The 19,210-nt window shown below is 54.5% G+C and overlaps 1 protein-coding gene across 1 annotated transcript; it reads left to right on the top strand.

Moving 5' to 3' along the window:
* Window positions 1–491: 491 nt before the first annotated feature.
* ZC3H12D (zinc finger CCCH-type containing 12D) lies at window positions 492–18,363 on the top strand. The gene is made up of 5 exons (XM_054568973.1): window positions 492–867; window positions 10,224–10,363; window positions 13,262–13,496; window positions 16,446–16,552; window positions 17,564–18,363. Exons 1-5 carry the CDS (start codon window positions 563–565, stop codon window positions 18,361–18,363), a joined length of 1,587 nt encoding a protein of 528 aa, XP_054424948.1. The 5' UTR covers window positions 492–562.
* Window positions 18,364–19,210: the final 847 nt, after the last annotated feature.

Genomic DNA, 19,210 nt, shown 5'->3' with positions numbered 1-19,210 from the left:
CTCTTCTTACAAGGACACCCGTCCTGTTGGATCAGGGTCCACCCTAATGACCTCATTTTACACAGGTCATAAAGACTCCATCTCCAAATATAGTCACATTCACAGGCATTGGGGGTTAAGGTTTCAAAATATGCATTGGGGTGGACACATGTCACCCCATAACAGAGCCTCAGAAACATTTCTCCGGCCTGCGTACAAGCATCCCGAGAGCCCTGGGCGGCCTTCTCAGCTGCCCTTGGTGCCTTGGGCCGGCGATGCGGGGGTGGTGGGGGCGCCATGTCGGGCGAAGGCCTGGGAGAGAGCGCACTAGTAAAAGCAGCGTGATTGCATCTGTGGCTCCCCAACCACACTGAGCAACTGAAAATCCCCAAACGGACCACGCGTCCTCGATACAATTTCCTGACAGATAAGATGTGAAGGGAGCGCAGACCCTCAGTAACCTGACAGCCAGGCTGCCCAGAAAATACCTGATGGATGCTTTTTCTCTTTAGCTCATGCCGGTGGGGCTCTGCCAGGAGGAAGCGGGCGGCAAGACCCTTGCCAGGGGCCTGGCTGGCACAGCATGGAGCACTCAAGCAAGATGGACTTTTTCCTGAAGCTTGGCTACAACCGGGAGGATGTGGTCAGGGTGCTGGACAAACTGGGTGAGGGCGCCCTGGTCAACGACGTGCTGCAGGAGCTGATCCAGACTGGCAGCCGCCCTGGGGCCCACCAGGGCAGCCCTGCACCCCTGCTGGTTCCCAGGGGCTCCTGCGGGACCCTGGACTCCACCCAGCGTGGGCTGGGGGCTGACCCGGAGGAGGACTGTGGAGACCCAGCCAGTTCCTTGAGACCCATCGTGATTGACGGCAGCAACGTGGCAATGAGGTAGCTTTCTTCATCCCGTAGTGGAGGGGTGGGAGAATTATCCCCCTTTTCAGTGGTTTGGTCCAAACAACTTGGGGCCAATGGCTGGGAATTTGAATCTCTCTTCTACCTTTTAGTAGCTGTGTGGCCTAAAGTAAGTCACTTCACCTCTCTGAGCCTTACTTATTCCATCGGTAATGTTGGTACAAAACCTCCTAGAAGGGAGCTGCATGGCATGCCTAAGACAGCACCTGCCACAGGGCAAGGGTTCGACAAATGGCAGCTATTATCATATTAACCGAGAGAGAGAGAGAGAGAGAGAGAGAGAGAGAGAGAGAGAGAGAGAGGCACTTTTGTGAGGAGAGCAGTGGATCGTTGGGGAGGAGCGGCTTCTTGCCTGCCTTCTGTCCCTAACCAGCTGTGTGATTCTGGGAAAGCGGTGTTTCTTAAGTTTCCGGTTCTGTGACACAGGCCAATGGATAGCACTTCTGCTTCCCTCGAGGGTGTGAGAATTAGACGGGAAAATCTCTTGAATTTTGTTGGAAGCCCTCCGCTGGGCTTATGCGAGGGAAGGGGCGGGGGTGTGGGTTCTAGGTAGGTTTGAGAGGTGAGCTCACGCCCCCCAGGCTGCAGACGTGGTGGTTAGTGTCTGTGTGTGTCTGCGATGAGAAGGTCATGCCCTGCCTTGTTGTCTTTCCTGGCAAGGCCAAGTTCAGCGGTGAGAGGCTCTCTGCAGCCTCCCCCACATTCCCTGCTGGGTGAGGGGAAGGCATTGACCAAACAAGCGCATTATTTTACTACTTGGCTGGGTGACAGCGGAGCAAAGGGCAGAGCCATAGGAAATTGGTCACTCACAGCTGCAAACAGATATGCTTCCCTTTTCAAAAGCTGAGCGGTGGGTGGGAATCGAGAAAAACCGTGTTATCAGCCTGCTGAATGTGTCAAGAGGGCACACTTTGGCTGACAGGCTGAGTGGTTTTCCCTGGGGACTTGGTCACACCTAGCATTTGGCCTGGCAGGACCCAGGTTTGGAATGGCCCACCCCAGGGTGGGACAGCCTTAGGGACTTCTCCTAGACGCCCTGCCCGGTGTGTGTGGGGTCAGCTTCCGCCGGCCAGGGCTCCCTGGGCTGGGTTAGATCCGAGTGCGTAATGAGCCCTTCCTTCTCTAGGACTTAGAAACTGGTCCTCAGGGGTCTCTAGAACATTCAACCACAGGCGCTCAGCGAGCCTGTGAGGTCCTGTTTTACTCAAGGTCTCTGGGTCAGTTAAGGGACTTTTTAAGAATCTAGTAGGCTTTGAAGGTGCAGGGGTGTCCAGCCTTTTGGCGTCTCTGGGCCACACTGGAAGAAGAAGAGTTGTCTTGGGCCACACATTAAATACACAAACACTAACAAAAACTGATGAGCAAAAAAAAAAAAAAAAAAAAAAAAAAAAAAATTTAAGTAAATTTACGATTTTGTGTTAGGCCACATCCATAGCCGACCTGGAGGTTCAGCGCCCCTGGAGGGGTTGTGAGAGAGGCGCTGGCCCCTGTCTGACCTGGCACCGTTCCCTCTGGGCATCAACAGAAATGCAAGAGGCTATTGCTGAAATCGAAGACCCCTCCAGGCCAGAGTTTTTCTGAGCTCTGCAGTGCCGGGTCAAAAGAGCAGACTGGCTGCAGGATGAAAAGGCTCCTTCAGGTGCTGCAGGGAAGTGTAGGCATCCACTCTTTGGGGACTATTTTTTAGGAATTGCTATGATAGGGTGGTGGTGGAGGGTTTTCTTTTGATGAAAGTTTCTGTTGCTGCTTGGAATTCAAATTGAAACCACATCCTCTATTTGCACGTGACCGTGAGTGTTCTGGCTGCATCCATCTAGTCCCGCTCTCACACTTCCCACAGTTGTAATCAGTTTAATCCCTTCATGTTCAATCTGTGCAAGTGGCAAATGAAAATCATCACTCAGGGTATTATTAAAAATACATCACACACCTGCTGCTTTATGTGTTCACACCTAATGTGTTCAATTAACCAGAACACATGCATTTGTGGGTGTTCTCAGTGGGTGTTCTCAATGTGTGTTCTCAGGAGTCCAGCATAGGTCTCCTTGGGCTGAAGTCAGGAGCTCTGTTCCCTCTGGAAGCTCCAGGGGATAACATGTTTTCTTGCCTTTCCCAGCTTCTAGAGACAGTCTGCATTCCTTGGCTCGTGCCCCCTTTTAGCGCTCAAGCCAGCAGTGTCCTGAAGTGAGACACAAATGTGGCAAGTGTGTTCATATATGTATTTCTCTGGGGAAAAGATCCACAGCTTTCAGGAGGTACTTAAAGGGTCTGTGACCCCCCACATGTAAAGAACCACTGATGTCGAATGAGAAACTATAGATAAGTCATGCTTTATGGGAGGCACCAAGCCACGGGCCCTCCATTGGCACAGAGAATGTTAGAACTTGGACATCTGACCTTCTCAGCTTAGTGAGGAAGAAGCTCAGGGAGGGACTAGACTGGCTTGGCCGTGGTCAGCTCTGGCTCCATCAGATCTGGGCCTCCGTCCCTGTGTTCCAACCACCCCACCCTGCAGAGAAGTTTCCATGGGCTTCTCTCCTCAGAGCTTCAGAATGTGCAGCCTGAGGCTGTTTGTAGTGGCTGAACCCAGGGGGCCTGGGACGACCACTCGACAGCTGGGTCCCTGGCCAAGTGCTTTTTAAAAGAGGTGGGGATACATTTGCTTGGAGCATGAGAATGGGCCTGCTTTATGAAACACATACTGTCCTCAAGTCATTTAAATAGAACCATTCTGAAAGCCTTCCAGCTCCTCATTGTAACAGGAGAGGGAGTCCCTTTGGCTCTGATACACAGGACTGGTGGCTTCATAAAGGATGGGTCAGCTTCAATGAGAATTCTAACTTGCAATGCCGCCAGTGCATCAGATGGGGCCCCAGGAAGCCAGACCTTCTGCCTGCCCCAGAGTTTGGATGACTCTCTTGTATTTCACGTAGAAAACCAGGTCAGAAGCAGGGGCAGCACATGGGGCTTGGAATGTGAGATCTGAGTTCTGGCCTCAAGCCTGCGGCTGTCCCCTGAAACTCCCTGTGACGATGGAAAGCTCTGTACCTGCGCTGCTCGTTATGGTGGCCACTTGCTGCTCGTGGCTTGTGGCTCCTGAGCACCTGCAATGTGGCTGGTATGGCCAAGTAGGTGACTTTTAATTTTTAGAATTAATTGGAAATGCAGTGCAAACAGCCTCACGTGGGAAGTGGCTATTGTGCAGCCCTCGCTTGTCAGCTTAGCAGCCACGTGACCGTGGTGTGACTTGCCTTTTTTGAGCCCTGTTTCTGTGCTTATGAGCTGAGACCAAATACTAATAATCTTAAATGGTTTTTCATCTCTAACATTCTAGATTTAAGGTGATTATTTTATGCACAGCTTGACAGAAATGAATGCATTTTTCTTATAAAGGAATTTTTCTTCTTCAACAGAGGCACAGAGAGAGTAAGTAGCTGGGCCAAGGTCACAGAGCACTGAGTGGGCTCTGGAGTCCGTGTTCTTTCAAGAGTCTTACATTTCCTGCAGCCCCGTGTGCCTCTGGCTTTCCCCACATCCAGCCCTGGAAGGGGTCTCACTGTGGGAGAGAGACCCTGACCCCACAGGCTTGTATCCTGGGGCCAGAGCCTGCCTGTGGTGAGCCCCGGACTTGAACTTGCTCTCTGCCGACAGGATGCGCTAAGCCTCCCATCCCCCACCAGCAGCCCAGATGCTTTCCGCAGGCCTGGTTCCCAGGATCCCTCTCCTGCCGCTGCCCACCTTCTGGGGACCCTCAGGGCCTCAAGGTGCATTGCCTGGTGGCTCTGAGCAGCTAGCATCACAGAGACTGGCTTCCAAGCACAATCCCTACCCCGTCGGCGGTGCGCAGGTGCCGTGGCGTGGGTCTACGGGAGAGAGGGAGGTGTGAGCTGCATCCTGAGTCACGGTATACCTGGCCCTCAGAAAAATGTCGGGCAGGCTTTAAAAATAAGGTGGCTTTCACTGAAAGCACACTAAAAGCCACATCAGGGTGACTGGGAAAAACACTGGTTCTCCAGGGAGAACTGCTGCCAGCATTTCCTTGCCTGGAGCAGGCCGGCTCACGAGAGCTGCACATTCAGTAGGCAAATTTAGGAGAGGCATGATGTGAAGGATCCACATGGGGGAAATCCACCTGATAATTTCACATCCTCTTACTGCCCCAGGCAAGGGTTTCATTTGAATGTGTCCTCATTTTGGGGTACAGGGTTTTTTTGTTGTTGTTTGAGCCGCTGTTTTGTTTCTAACCTCAGCAGAATTTGGCTTCTTTTGGAGGGAAGAATCTTCCGTGAGAGAGCGCAGGCCTGCCATGGGAGGCCTTGGTCAGGCCCCTCTCAGTGGGTTCCAGGGGGTAGGTGAGCTCCTGGGCGGGGGCCAGGTCCCTCTGGCCAAGGCTGGCCGTGGGCTCCGACCTACGCCTGCCCCGCCCCTCTGTTTGTGGGATGAGGGCACTCACAGCAGCCCCACTGGCCCTCCTTCTTCCTTCTGGCCTGAGCTCGGGGAGATCCCTCGGTGAGAAGGGCTGTAACTCCCGGTGCAGAGCACTCAGGACGTGACCCCAAATAAGAAACAGACAGCAGTGTTCCCTTTCATGTCATACCTCAAAGGGCCTGTTCCATGAGCTGCTAATTTCTGCAGAGGCTTCTTGGGCAATAGTTGAGGATACAGCAGTGTCCCAGTTAGATTGCCTAGTTACTGTAAGTGGCTACACTCTGACTGTGGCTGTCCCGCACAGGACTCTCGTGTAGGCAAAATGTGTCTTCAGGCACCAACCCACTTCCCCTTACCACCCGCCCTTTATTAAAAAGCTGCCACTCCTGTTTCCTTTTCCCAGGGCCTGACTCTCAGCTCGTTGCCTGATAAACTGGTTCACAGTGACTGGCAATAAGCAGGAAGCTCTCTCCCCAAGAAGTGTGGGCACTTCAGTGGCCACTAACTTAGGCTCCCAAGGGGCTGCCCTGTGGGTTTCAGGGGCAGAGCTGGGGAGGGGCTGGGACAAATGGATACGTGCGGACAGGGGAAGAGGCGTCTGCAGCCCCACCCCGCGATCTGCTGCCAGAGCAGCGAGCTGGGCACACTCTTCGCTGCAGTTTCCTCAAGGGTAGAATGGGACAAAGGTCACTTCCTCAAGGGCTCGTTGTAAAGATTACAGGAGGTTCATGTGCCAAGTGGTCTTGTACACAGGGCTCTCTGCAAATATTAGAAATGAGCTCCAAGAAGCAGGGGTGAGACCTGTCTCTTGCACAGCTCTCTGAGCGCCCTGCGCAGAGCCATGTTGGAGTAGATGTTCCTAAACGGACTTTGAGTGCATGGAGGAAGCACAAATGGAGAGGAGCCTCTGGGTTAGGTGTTTCTCTGTACGTGGGGAGTGGGTTCTGGGGTGACCACAAGCTTCATTGCTTGACCGGGGCTTTTGCTCGCTCCTCTTAGAGATAGGCCCCCACGTGGGGAGGAGCTAGCTTCTGCTTAAAGCATCAATCCTGCAATTGCCCAGAGCTTTCTGTGGCCAGAAATAGGGCAGCCGTGATAGGGTTTTGAGGTTGGTTTAAAAAAAACAAAACAAAACAAAACAAAAACTGGCAAGGATGGAACAATAGACCATCTTTCCCATCCCAAAAGAGACCAGAGGCTTAGGAGTAGGGTGTGTGGGAATTCAGTCCTGCGGAAAATGGACCTGAATGAAAACCTTCTATTCCACAGAGACCAGCTTAGGGGGCCTAAGGGTCAGCTCAGACCCTCAGGTCAGCTCAGGGTCTCCTGTGCCTGGAATCAAAGCTGGAGGGGAGGACATGTCTCAGGGAGGGAGGGAAGGAATGGGCCGTGGTGGGCGATAGGCTTCCCCTGGTCTTAGTGGAACCCACCTGCCCTTTGGGGACCCTTGGCTGAGGGTCCGCATCTTGGAGTCAGGGAAGCCGTGGGGCTGGTGCTTGCTGCTTGAGGCTGATGGGGGCAGCTCTTTCTGAACTTTGGAACTGCTGAACCACCGAACCCCGGAACCCCCCTCCCTTCCACATGCCCCCAGCCAGGGCCACTGCCGGCTCTTGTCCTGGTCAGAGTCACCGGAACCCGCGCCCTGCTCACCTCTACCGCCTCACAGGGATTGGGGCCAGTTTCTCTCCCTGCCCTGCAACCACACACCCATCAAAGCTACTGGGGAAGGAAAGCGGGCTCTTCAGTGGTGTAGTCGCAGAAGAGAGAACAATCAAGAAGTAATTTTTAAAAGCAACTGTGGTAGTGACATGTTAACTTGAGAACCGACTGAGGATAGACTTCCCTGCGGCCAAAGATGCATGTGTTTGGGGTGGGGGGAGGGGTGGGGGTCTCATCAGTTGTTCACATTACTGCTTCAATGTGCTCAGGTAACAACAGATCTTATTCTCTAGGATAGATATAATCTCTTCCCCACCTTTTAGGTCATGGGGAGGGGCAAACTTTTAAGTTGTCAGTTCATGATGTCTCGGTGTCTCTGCCTTCTGGAAGGCTCAGGCTTCGTGTTTCCTCTCCCTTCCCCTGTCCTCTCCCAAATGGCATCTGGGGGCTTTGGGACCTGGTGTTGGTGGAAGAGGGGGCGGGGGGCCCTCCCTGGGCTCTGTGGCAGAGTGGCGGGGCTGGCCTGGCTTCCAGAAAGGTCACTGGTCCTGGTTGGCTTTTGAGTCAAGCTGGCTTAAAGTGCTGTCCCTCCCATGGGGCTTCTTTGCCCATCCCCAGGCCTCAGACACCCCGCCAGGTCTGGGCGCATGCAGGGACCAGGCGTGCTGCTTCCCGCTGGCCTATCAGCCACGTCCCCCCAGGCAGCCTGTGGCCCTGGGAGGGGGGCCGTGCCCGCTGAGACCGCAGTTTCTGAGAGGCCTGCAGCCCTCAGCCTCCTCTGGGCACCCACTTGTCCTCATGGCCCAGTTGTGGGGAGCAGGCCTGGGGGATGCAGGGCTGAGGACCCGTGAATGGCCCCTCCTCCTCCTCGTTCTCCTTCCATCTCCGTTCTTTTTTCAGCTTCCACTGGGAGGAAGGGGCTAGCTTTCCACTTCCTCTTTTTTTTGTGTGTTTTTAACAACAGAGACAGCGCCGCTGATATTTTCTCCTCACTGTTTGCATACGCCTCACAGCTCAGCCGCAATGGCCAAAGGACTGTTTTCCCTAAACTGGACGACGTGAGAGATGTAGGCGGCAGGGCCTGGTTCCTGACCTATGGAAGCTGATGGAACTCAAGAGTTCTGTGTCTCCGTTGAGCCTGACTTCCAGTACTGCTGACTCATGTTTCAAAACACTCCTTTTTCCTCCTTGCAAACCTGGACCCATCCTTATCCCCTCTGAGGAAATAATAGCAGGAGAGGCCACAGACAAGAGAAAGCACCGCAATGAAAATCTGAAGCCCCGTCCTCGTCTGGACAGGGGCCGTTTCTGCAGACCGGGCCTCTCTGGATGGCGTGAGGGCCCTGCTGACCTCTGGCTCTCCACGAACCCGCCCTGCCTCTCCCATCTCACCTCCTATGACTGTCCCCTTTGCTCACTCCACGGGCTCCAGTCGCACTGTTCCCTCTTTGGTCCCCAAACACTCCAAGTCTTTCTCACATGAGGGTCTTTCCAGCCACCTCTTCCCCTTGCCTGGGAGGCCGCTCCAGTTGTTCACAAGGCTGGCTTCTTCTCAGTCACTTTTTTATTCAACACATTTTTATTTGGTCCTTACCAATGGTCAGGCCTGGTGTGGGGCTCTGGGAGTTCAACGGGGACCAGGAGGAACACGTGCCTTAGAGAGAGCAGCCTGATTCCTCCCGTGGCAGGTGTGGCAGGTGTGACTGTTGACTGTAATGAGCGTCGGGAAAGAAGGGGTCGTCTGGTGAATCCGAGAGGTTTAGAGCGGATGCTTTCCTGAGGAAGCGGACATAAAGCTGAGACCTGAGGGCAGAGGGGGATGGACTGGCCAAAAGGAGAGGAGGGGCTGGTGGCGGCTCTGTGGGGGGCGCAGAGGAAGGCGCAGGGGCAGGAGGGAGTGCTGGGGGAGGTGCAGGTGGCTGAGCTGGAGGCAGTGAGCACGAGTGATCTCATCCAGAGGCCAGGCTGCGTGCCCCCCACAGCTAAGTTCAGTCGATTTTACATTCTCAGTCTCTGAAATCAATGCAGCAAAACACCACTAAGTCAGAGGGTTGTTTTCAGGCCCCATCGGTCCTTTGCAGCGGCGTTTGAATGCGTCTTTCCCGTGGCTTTCGTGATGCCACGCCCTCTTCTGGATCACGTCCTCTCTCTCTTTCGGCACAATTGTCCTCCTGCACCTGTAGTCAGCTGCTGAGTGCCCTGGGGTCCCCAGGGCCAGGCCAGGCCTCCCATTCTCTCCACAGGCACATCTCTCCACCCGGCAGCTTCAGCTGCTGCTGGAACCCAGATGACCCATGCATTTCACCATCCAGACCTCTCTTCTGGACCCGAGCTATTTACTTAACGTTTCCACTTCGAGGTCACAAAGGTGCCTCCCACTCAGTATGCGTCCAAGATCAAACTCAAGGTCTTTTCCTCTAAACACTGTCCTCCTCCAGAGAAGGAAGAGAAAAACCCACCGTCCAGTTACACAAGCCAGATGTCTGTATCCAATCACTACGTTCTGGAGATTTTACCTTCAGAATAACTCTCAAGTTCACCTACTCTTCTCCCTTATGCATCAACACATGCTTAACCCAAGTCACCATCTGTTTTTGCCCTGATGAGTACAACAGCTTCTTAACTGGTACCCCACACCCACGCTTGCTCCCTTCCAATTCGTTGTCTTCTGTGCTGCCAGATTGAACATACATTGGATCACATCATATCACATCACATGTACCCCCAGCCTTAAAACCCTTCTATGACTTCTCATTCCTCTTAGGAGCAAGCAAATCTTCGATAAGGCTCACAAGGCTCTTCCTGCTCTTGAGCCTCCTCTTGCATCCTCCTCTCCTTCCTGCCACCGTCGATGTCTTTGGTGGAATTTATGGGGCACGTTGGCCTCCTTCCTTGGACTTGGGAAGACCAATAGCATAGTTACAACCCTTTCTTAGGGTGAGAGTATTCTGAGGTGGCTACTCACTTCCACTTTATGTTGATCCTTATTAGCTTCAGTTAATAAGAGAATCTGGCCAATTAATCCTTGGAACGCTCTCACCCTGGAGTGTGAGACCCTCTGCAAACTATCAGAAGCTACGTGCTTCCAGTTAAGAAATGTATTTTGTGCAAAGAATGAACTATTTTTAAAAATGCAGCTTTGATTCCCATTGATTATGAAACCATGATCCAGGATATTCCTGGGGGAAAGCACTCTCTAGAAACCCTTTCTGTGTCTCTACAGATTCTTTGTTTTCCCATTGTAGCCACGGAAATAAAGAAACCTTCTCTTGCCGGGGAATCCAGCTGGCTGTGGACTGGTTCCGGGAAAGAGGACACACCTACATCAAAGTTTTTGTCCCATCCTGGAGGAAAGATCCACCAAGAGCTGATACCCCTATTAGAGGTATGCTGGGGCAGATACGTGCTCACAAAGTACTGTTCGCCTTTCCTCTGTAGTACTCCTGACAGTTATTTTCGGTCTGTTATCTGCATAGCTATTTATTTGCTGATGTCTGTCTTCCTCACTGGACTATGAGCTCTGTGAAGGCACGGACTATGTATGCTCACCAGGCATAACACCTGGCACTGAGTCGGTGCTCAATATATAGTTGTGGAATCGAGGAAGGAACAAGTTTATCTTTTTGTGTGAATGGCTAAGTTCCAAAAATAATTATGTTTTACAACTTTTAACACTCTGCAGAAAGATTGGATCTGCATTCACACCTCGTAGAATATAGAATCTGAAAGAGACATTCATTCGGTCTGGTGATAGTATATTTATTTATCGAATCTGTAGTCCAGTCTCTTCATTAAAAAAAGAAAAGTGAGACAGAGATCCAGGGAGTTCTTTATTTTTAATTCTAATGTCAGATAGGAATATTTTAATATAACAAGAAGTGAGATGCTAAGCCATTGGCCTTGTTTCAGCCGTGTCCATGATGGCAGAGCTGACCTCCTTATGACTCGGGGAGAGTTCTTTGACTTTGTCTTCCAGCCTTTTTACCAAAAGTTTTTGTTTTTAATACCGTGAGTGCTTACCAATTGTTTCTACTTCTCCTTTGAATTCTCTATTTTTTAAATAAAATGCTACTCTTGTCTTATGGATGTAGTATCTTTTTCACTATTTCTATAATAATTCTTTACTATTTCTATACACTTTCACAAATTCTCTTGAGTTCCACAAACATATTTATTTTTTTCCTGGCCAGTTCTCTTTGTTCACCTCTCCTTCTAGATCTGTCTTGTCTTTGTGCTGTTAGGTCTTCCTCTTCCTCTCGAAAGTCTGGTGGTCTTTTGGTTGCCAGTTTTTAGTCTGTGAACAACAAATCAGATTGGTTAAGTAACTATCTACATATAAAACTATCCGTGCGGTTGCCATGGGCTTTCTCTCTTAGAATGTGGCTCTTTCCCTGATGGCAGGACCGACCCCTGGTGGTGACGGGCAGATTTCTCTCCAGTGTGCCCTGCACAGGCCGGCAGGCAGTGGGGCGCTCCAGCCACCACACCGGCCAGCGCCACCATGATGATGCTGGGTTTACTCTAGGACAGTGGACAGTGATATTCAACCAGTGTGCTGCAAGAATTTTTAAAACATGTAATACCCGACACTCAGTAGTCAGCCAGTGTGCCGTGACACAGGCATGTTTTAAAGATTCTTGCAGCCCACTGGTTGAAAAATCGCTGCTCTAAGTGATCAAAGGCCACATGGGAACCTCCTCTCCCAAGTCAGAGCTCTGTGTCCCTTTCCCTCAGGCGTAGGAGAAGGGCGGATGCAGCTGCCCCGTGGGTGCCCTTCAGTCGGCCACATCCTGCCCTCTGCCGACTCCCCTCCCTCCCCACGCACCTGGAGCCCCGGGGCTTTTCAGAGAAAACGGCTCCAGCTCCTCTTCAGCCTTCTGCACACTTTCTAGTCTGTGGCTCCCTCTGTGCTGCAGGATCAATATAATCCTATCTGCTCTCTGTCTTCCTAAAATGCATCAAAATCCTGGGTTTACCACGGTCTCCGAGCCCATTTTTTAAGAAAAAATTACTTATTTATTTTTAGAGGGAGAAAGAGAGGGAGGGAAACATCAATTGGTTGCCGTTGCACACGCCCCATATGGGGACCAAACTTGCAACCCAGGCATGTACCCTGACCTGGAATTGAATCGGTGACCTTTTGCACTGTGGAATGAGGCCCAACCGACTGAGCCACACCAGTCAGGGCTCGCAAGCCCATTTTTAATGTGATTAGGGATCCCCTCCCCCTTTGTGCTTCTTTATTGCCATTTCAGTGGGATTATGAGAAGCAAGGGCATGAGTACTTGTGGTCAGATCTCCACCATGGACTGGTCACCCCAGATTATTCTGTACGGTCTGAACATGGAGAATGCCGGCTTCCAACAGTTGCGTAATATTTAAATCTAGTATGGGTGAAGAGTAGGCAAATCATTTTGGGGTAGGGAAGGAATTTTTAAACAAGCCGCAGCAAGTGCAAATTTGTGGGAGGAAGATTCATATATTTGACTACATTAAAATGAAAGCCTCTGGTCGTTAGTGTTGCCACAAGAACAATTAAATGAAAAGGCGAGCCTCAAACTGGAGATGCTGTATATCATATGTACATCATATATTCCTGATGAAGGACAATTGTCCAGAATCGATAGAGAATGTCTCCAAATTAATAAGACAAAGACAAAGGACCAATAGAAAGATGAGCAAATGCATGAATAGGTCTTTTACAGAAAACATAAATTGGCTATTAAACGTGTGAAAAGATACTCCATCTCTTTAGTAGCTACAGAAATGCAAAACAAAACCACAACAAGAGGCCACTTTGCACCCACCAAATTGGCAGAAATTCAAAAACCTGAAAATGCCTAGTGTTGACAAGGGCCGCCTCGATGCTGTGTCGGGTTGCTGGGTGGTAACCCGACATAACCACTCTGAAAAACAACCTGGCATTATCTTGCAAAGTGCCTTTTCCCATAACTCAGCCTTTTCACTCCTAGAGAAACCCTTGTATTTCTGTACCCAGAGACTTATGTGCAAAGCAGAGATCGTATCACCTTGGCCAGACCTCACCAACGCAGTGTTAAACGACTTAGGCAGAGAGAAGCCACTGGCGCTCTTGACGCTTATTCTGTTCAAGCCCTCCCGACCCTTCTGATGTGCTGGGTTATGGGGTGGGGGAGGCATGCGCCGGCCCGGAGGGGACCCCTGAGTTGCCCAATGTGCTCCGTGATCTTGCGATGGCCAGGAGGGGTGGGGAGTCCATCGGAGAAAGCCCCTGCATGCTCTCCCCCCGCCCTGTGGCCCCCAGAGCAGCACGTGCTGGAGGAGCTGGAGAGGCAGGCGGTGCTCGTGTACACACCGTCTCGCAAGGTGAACGGCAAGCGCGTGGTCTGCTACGACGACCGCTACATCGTCAAGGTGGCCTACGAGCGGGATGGTGTCATCGTCTCCAACGACAACTACCGGGACCTGCAAAGCGAGAACCCGGAGTGGAAGTGGTTCATTGAGCAGAGGCTGCTCATGTTCTCCTTCGTCAATGACCGGTACGGGGTGGCTGAGGGGTCCTGGCACGGGCAGGTTGGGGGGACGAGAAGAACCCCTTCCCCTAGGCTAGGCCCGGCGGGGCCGGGAGGCACAGGCACATGGTGCCAGAAGCACAGGGTGCCCGGCCGGGGACAGCCGGCGGAGGTGGCCCTCTTCGCTCCCCCAGGCTGCGCAGTCTGTGTCTCTGGCTGATCTCTTTTGTGACCAGCTTTCTCCCACAGGGCGGTTTTGCCCCAGCTTTCCATGACCTTTCTGTTCCCGTGTCCACATCCAGTGGGCGCAGCACAGAGGTATCGGCAGGTGGGCCAAGCTTGGGCTTGGGGGCACCACAAACTTTTTGTTTTAATCTTTAAAGAATCTAATACTTCAAAGAAGAGCACTGGAACAGTCATTGGGGGGAAATCTGAACTTCGTTGTCCTTTGTTTCACTGTTTTTGTCTTTGGGTTGTTTTTTTTTTTTTAAGTTTTGAATTTTATAGTGCAGTAGGCAGCAGCTTCTTTGGGTCTCTCAAGGTCTTGGAACTGACTGTTTCAAAACCTCTTGGTTGAATTTTCAAGAGAATCTGCTTGGCTCATCTCACTCCCAGGTTGGCTCCCCTGGGTCAGGCCCATCCCGGACTAATCAGCTAGAGAGTCGCGAGGCACAAATGCATTAGCAAGTGCTGGGCGAGGGCCGCGAGGCTGAGCTCAGCTGGGGAGGCAGCGATGGCTGGTCCACTGCGGCCGGGCTCAGGCATGCGGGGGGCACGGCCTAGGGGCTGGCCTGCAAGGTGCACGCGGGTCTGGGGCCAGCACAGGGCGGGACGAGGTGGGGAGGCCCAGCAAGCCGGGCGTCACTCCCACCTCCATTTTTGTTTCTGGCCCCGAGGGCCCGGTCCTCATTCTGGGCTCTCCGACTGGCTTATGGGAGTGTGGCTTGCCATGAGCTCCCCAACTCCGCGAAGGCGGGCACTGTATCTCACGTGCCATGGCCCACGCATGCCTGGCACGTCACAGTCACTCAGTAACTAGTTGTAGATGAGTGAGTGGCTGCAGTCTGGGCAAGGGAGAGTGGCGAGGGTGGGGGCAACGTGTCAACGGGGTCGGCCACTTGCACGTGGCGGGTCAGCTCCTGACCCTGAAGCCCGGGAGGCAGTGTGGCATCGTGGGAGGGGCTGGGGTGCTGGGAGGCAGGAGGTGAGGTGGGGAAATCACTCAGCCTCACTGAGCGGAACACTCTTTACGTTGCACTAACTGTACTCGGATTAATCATACTTATGTGTGAGTTGGTTGTGAGCATGAGAGAGAATTGTACCCAGTTATTCTCAGGCCAGACCAGGCCACGGGCCTCCAGGGGACACTGCTGCCCTCACTGCCACATGGCCCACAGCCGTGGAAGTCCAGGACCCCTGACCCCAGGGCAGATGCTTGCAGCAGGGACCCTGCGGCAGCTCCCATGGTCGCTTCCACACACACAAGGCTGGCGGCTCCCTCTCCCCCGCTCAGACCTGGAGGAATCTGGCAAGTCTGGTAACTGTGCGTTCTAGAAAACCCTCACTGGGGCCTGAGAGATCACGGCTGCCTCTGGCCTGGTGACAGCCTGGGGCCCAGGCCAAGTTTTTCTTGACGCACAGGCCTCTGCTAAGGGTGTGCCAGAAGGTCGCCTGGCTGCCGGAGGCAGAGCCTGCCCGCTGGCCCGCGGGCAAGGATGCCCACCCCAGCACCCGGGGCACGTCCGCAGGGCCCTCTTGGCCCAGCTAGCAGCTGCGAGGCTGGGAGAGAGCAGGAGGTGAAGCCTTTGGGAACTTTTAATAACCGCAGTGGGCAGCTCCCCAGATTCTTGGTCGGGGCCCAACTCTGAGAAGCCAGCTGTGTAGCAGGGACCGGAGCTGCGGAGGCCGCCCAGCTCCGGGCCAGCCTGGCGGACGTGGTCTGCAGGGTGGGACCTCAGCACGGCCGCGGACTCTTAGGGGGACACGAACTTGTACACATAGGCCCTCTGTTCAGAATCCACAACCCTTCCCACAGAACCTGTTTGTGACCTGGGAGTGTCTCCTGGGAACAAAAGTATTCATATAAAAAGTGGACGGCGCTGAGCCAGGAGAGTTTTCCTCCTCAGGAATGTTGTTCTACCCTTTGAGCTGTGAGCCCCTTGAAGATGCACTCCCTTCCTTGTTAGACCTAGTGCCAGGGAAGACGGAAGGGGCAGGCGGGGGCAGGGTGAGCCAGGAACGTGGCAGGGGTCAGGCGGCCCAGGAGCGGAGCCCTGACCCCTGAGAGTCCCGGCTTTGCAGAGGAGGGTCAGACCTGCCCGGAGACTGGGACTGGCAGCTTTGCTGACTCGTGGACGGGTGTTCCAAACTCTGTTAATATCGCTGCCCACCCTGTACGTGCCCAGAGCTGTGGGGATGACGCTGCAGAAATGGGATGTGACCCTCAAGGAACTCAGAGGACGAGGGCTGTTGGTAGCCCTATGGAGGTCCCCAACTTTCTCCGCTGAGGACAAGGGAAAGGCAGCTCAGAGCCACTTTCAGACTATGACCCAAGGGAACCTAGCACAATTATGCTTCAATGTGAGAAGATAAAAATTACATAGGCATTGTTAACATGCAGATTCCTGAAAGAGCTGAGATCCTGATTAAGCGGCTCTGGTAGGAAGCCAGGGGCCAGCCTTTGAAAAGGACTCGCTAGGTGGTTTTGGTCCTGCTTGAACCTCAACAGGAGAAGCTCTTGGAAGAGACCCTGGGGCTGCCGTCCTGAGACCCGTGTGGCGCTCCGTGTGTGTTTGGTGACTGGAAGGGCTGTGCTGCTTTTACACCCCAGATACCCCTGGGTGTGGGAAGAGCCCCAGCGGGCGAGCCTGGCTAAGGTCATGCCTTGAGCTGCCGTCCCCTTGCCGGGTGCGTGGCCTGCAGGTGGATTGCTGGGTCCCCTTGGTCTTTCAGTGGCCCCCTGTGCTTGTTTTCCAGGTTCATGCCTCCTGACGACCCCCTGGGCCGCCGGGGGCCCACCCTGAGCAACTTCCTGAGCAGGAAGCCAAAGCCCCCAGAGCCGTCCTGGCAGCACTGCCCCTATGGTGGGTGACACCCTGCGCCACACAGGCCCTGTTCGGGGCCTCGTGTCTCAGTGGCAGTTTCCTGACAGGGTTATTACAAGGATGAACTGACATCCGCGACACCTGTTGCATGGAAGTATTTTGGGGGGCTGGATCCTGGGGTCACACACAGGGCAAAGCTGGTCTCGGAAGCAGGGGGGCTTCGTGCTCCCCCAGGTTCCCCTTCCCCCGTCCCTTCGCCCTGGCGCGTTGTGTCCCATCCCCTCCCCCCACCCCTGCCCCTTAGGGACGCTGGTCGGCGCTTCCCGTGGAGAGCTAAGGCTTTGACCCGCAGCCCTCCAGGGAGCCAGCCTTCCAGGCAGCTCTCACTGACGTGTTTTGGCAGGTTTGCTCACAGCCCCAGGCCATGGTTTCTGTGCTCCTAGAAGTTCCGAAAGCTGTAGGTGATAGGTAGCGCCATTTCATGTTAGAATTAAGGTGACATACATTTAGGTCTAGGTATCCTGCTCCCTCTCACTCCCAAGGGTGCCCGGGTTGTGATGATAAATCCTTTGATCCCCTGTTAGGACAGTCTGTAGGGAGAGGACAACGGTTAGCCCAGGGATATGGGCAAATGGTGGAAACTGAGGCAGCACAGGACACACAATCCTATGCCATAAGGACCCACTGCCCACTCCCCCCTCCGCCCCCTAGCTTGGCCTTATCCACAGAGCCCCCGGGGAAGGTGGAGGGGGTGGTTACTGTATCCAGACATTGGGGCCCACTCCCTGGCCAAAGGGAGTTTCCAGATTGACAGTCACCCGCCTGACACCAGAGTCACTGTGCCCAGCGCCCCATACCCCAAGAGGCGGGCGCTGCAGCCTGGTGCATCGCCCCTGTGCCCAGCGCATTCACGCCGCCTCTTCCGGCCCTAAACCTGGTAACTCGGAGGCCCGGGCGCTGCACGCGAGGTCCTGCCCACCGCACCCGCAGCGCAGCCTACCCCGCCCGAGTCTCACCCAGCGCCCTCTCTCTCTCCCTCGCCCCTTCCAGGCAAGAAATGCACCTATGGCATCAAGTGCAAGTTTTACCACCCCGAGAGGCCGCACCACGCGCAGCTGGCAGTGGCCGACGAGCTTCGCGCCCACACTCGGACCTGGTGCGGCGCGAGCGCCAACGAGGAGCGGCCGAGGGGCCGAACGGAGCAGGGCGGCCCCCGGGGCGGCCCTGCCGCGGCCTGGCCCGGCGCCCGCGAGCCCGGCGCGCGCAGCCTACACCCGGCCCGGCGGGCGGCCGACGTGGCGGGCCTCGAGGACAGCCTCTCGCGGCTCGCCTTCAGCGACGACCCGGGAATCCTCAGGGCGCCCCCTCCCGGCCCCAGCTGCAGCCTCGCGCCCGGGTCGCGCTGTCCCGACTGGGTGGCCCCCGGGGCTTCGCTGTCCTTGCCGGCCCCGCCCGGGCTCCCGAGCCCCCAGAGCCAGTCGGGACCGCTGGTCCAGGCGAGGGCTGGGGACCGCCCCGGGGATCCGCAGAGTGACCTGCTACCCCAGAGAAGGCCGCCTACCGACCCATGGGCCCTCCCGCATGGGGCCGCCCGGTTCCCGGGACGCTCGGCCTGGGCGGAGTTGGGCTGGGGCGAAGGCGCCTTGTGGGGGCCTTTGGGGTCTGCGGCAGGAGCCATGGCCAGTGAGCAGGACGCACGCGCCCGTGTGCGCACAGCGCTCTGCAACATCTTCCCGCCCCACCTAGTGGACCGTGTCATGGCCCTGTACCCTGCTGTCTCCGACGTCACCAGGCTCATTGCTCTCATCCAGAGATTCCAACAGTCTGGTGCACCCGTGGGAAACCCGTAGGGAGGGAGTCCAAGCCACCGCCAATGATGGCATCAACTTACCGGTGGCTGCCTGCTTAACACCTGGGTCGTCCCACCTGCGGTGGGCGCCCTTTTCTTTAAGGATGGTCAGGGAAGCCAGCTTCTTCACCCTCACTCGTGCTCATGGTGGCACTTGGTGACTCCCTGATGACATAGGGCTGCGGCTGGAGTTCTGTGACCCGCAGAGGAAAGTTGGCTGCTTCGGTGGAGGAGATGATTTCTCCTGCGTGCAAGGCTACAAGCCCCGCCAGGCCCCCAGGGTTCCTCTGGACCACTCCACGGCTGCTCTTGTCAAGCCGCAGCTGGGATCCACAAATGGGCCACAAGATCAATGTAGTGGGTCACACCAGGAGTGGAGTGGAATAGGAAATCTCGGAGCATACACCACACAATCAGGCTAAGTACATATGAAACTCGTTTGTTAGTTACATGTGTGCATGCCTGTGAACCCATGTAAACTTAGTGTGGGCCATCGGCAAAAGTTTGAGAAATCCTGGTAAATGGTCTTTCATTGCATCAAATCATGTTTGAATGTGTAGTCAGTTGGCCAGTGGCGGTTGTGGCATTTGCAGGTGTTCCTATGGGCCATTTTACATCGTGTGAGCAGCGCGGAGTTCTAGCCGTGATGTGTGGGCTCCACGTGTCACCCTGATGTGTCTGTGCTGGTCTGTGGAGGTGTGGCAGGGGCACGTTGTCCTGAGGTCCTGTCTGTGGGGCATTCACCCCCTTCACACAGCATGTACACACACACACACACACGCGCCCACCGTTGACTCAGGGGTAAGGAGCCCAGCAAGGGCCCTCTCTGGCTGAGGCTTCTGAGCCGT

Source organism: Pteronotus mesoamericanus, unplaced genomic scaffold, assembly GCF_021234165.1.
Source record: "Pteronotus mesoamericanus isolate MK-2021 breed Mesoamerican mustached bat unplaced genomic scaffold, CSHL_Meso_final contig_20, whole genome shotgun sequence".
Lineage (NCBI taxonomy): Eukaryota > Metazoa > Chordata > Mammalia > Chiroptera > Mormoopidae > Pteronotus > Pteronotus mesoamericanus.
Note: the sequence above shows the minus strand (reverse complement) of the source record. Positions and strands in the feature narration are given on the sequence as shown.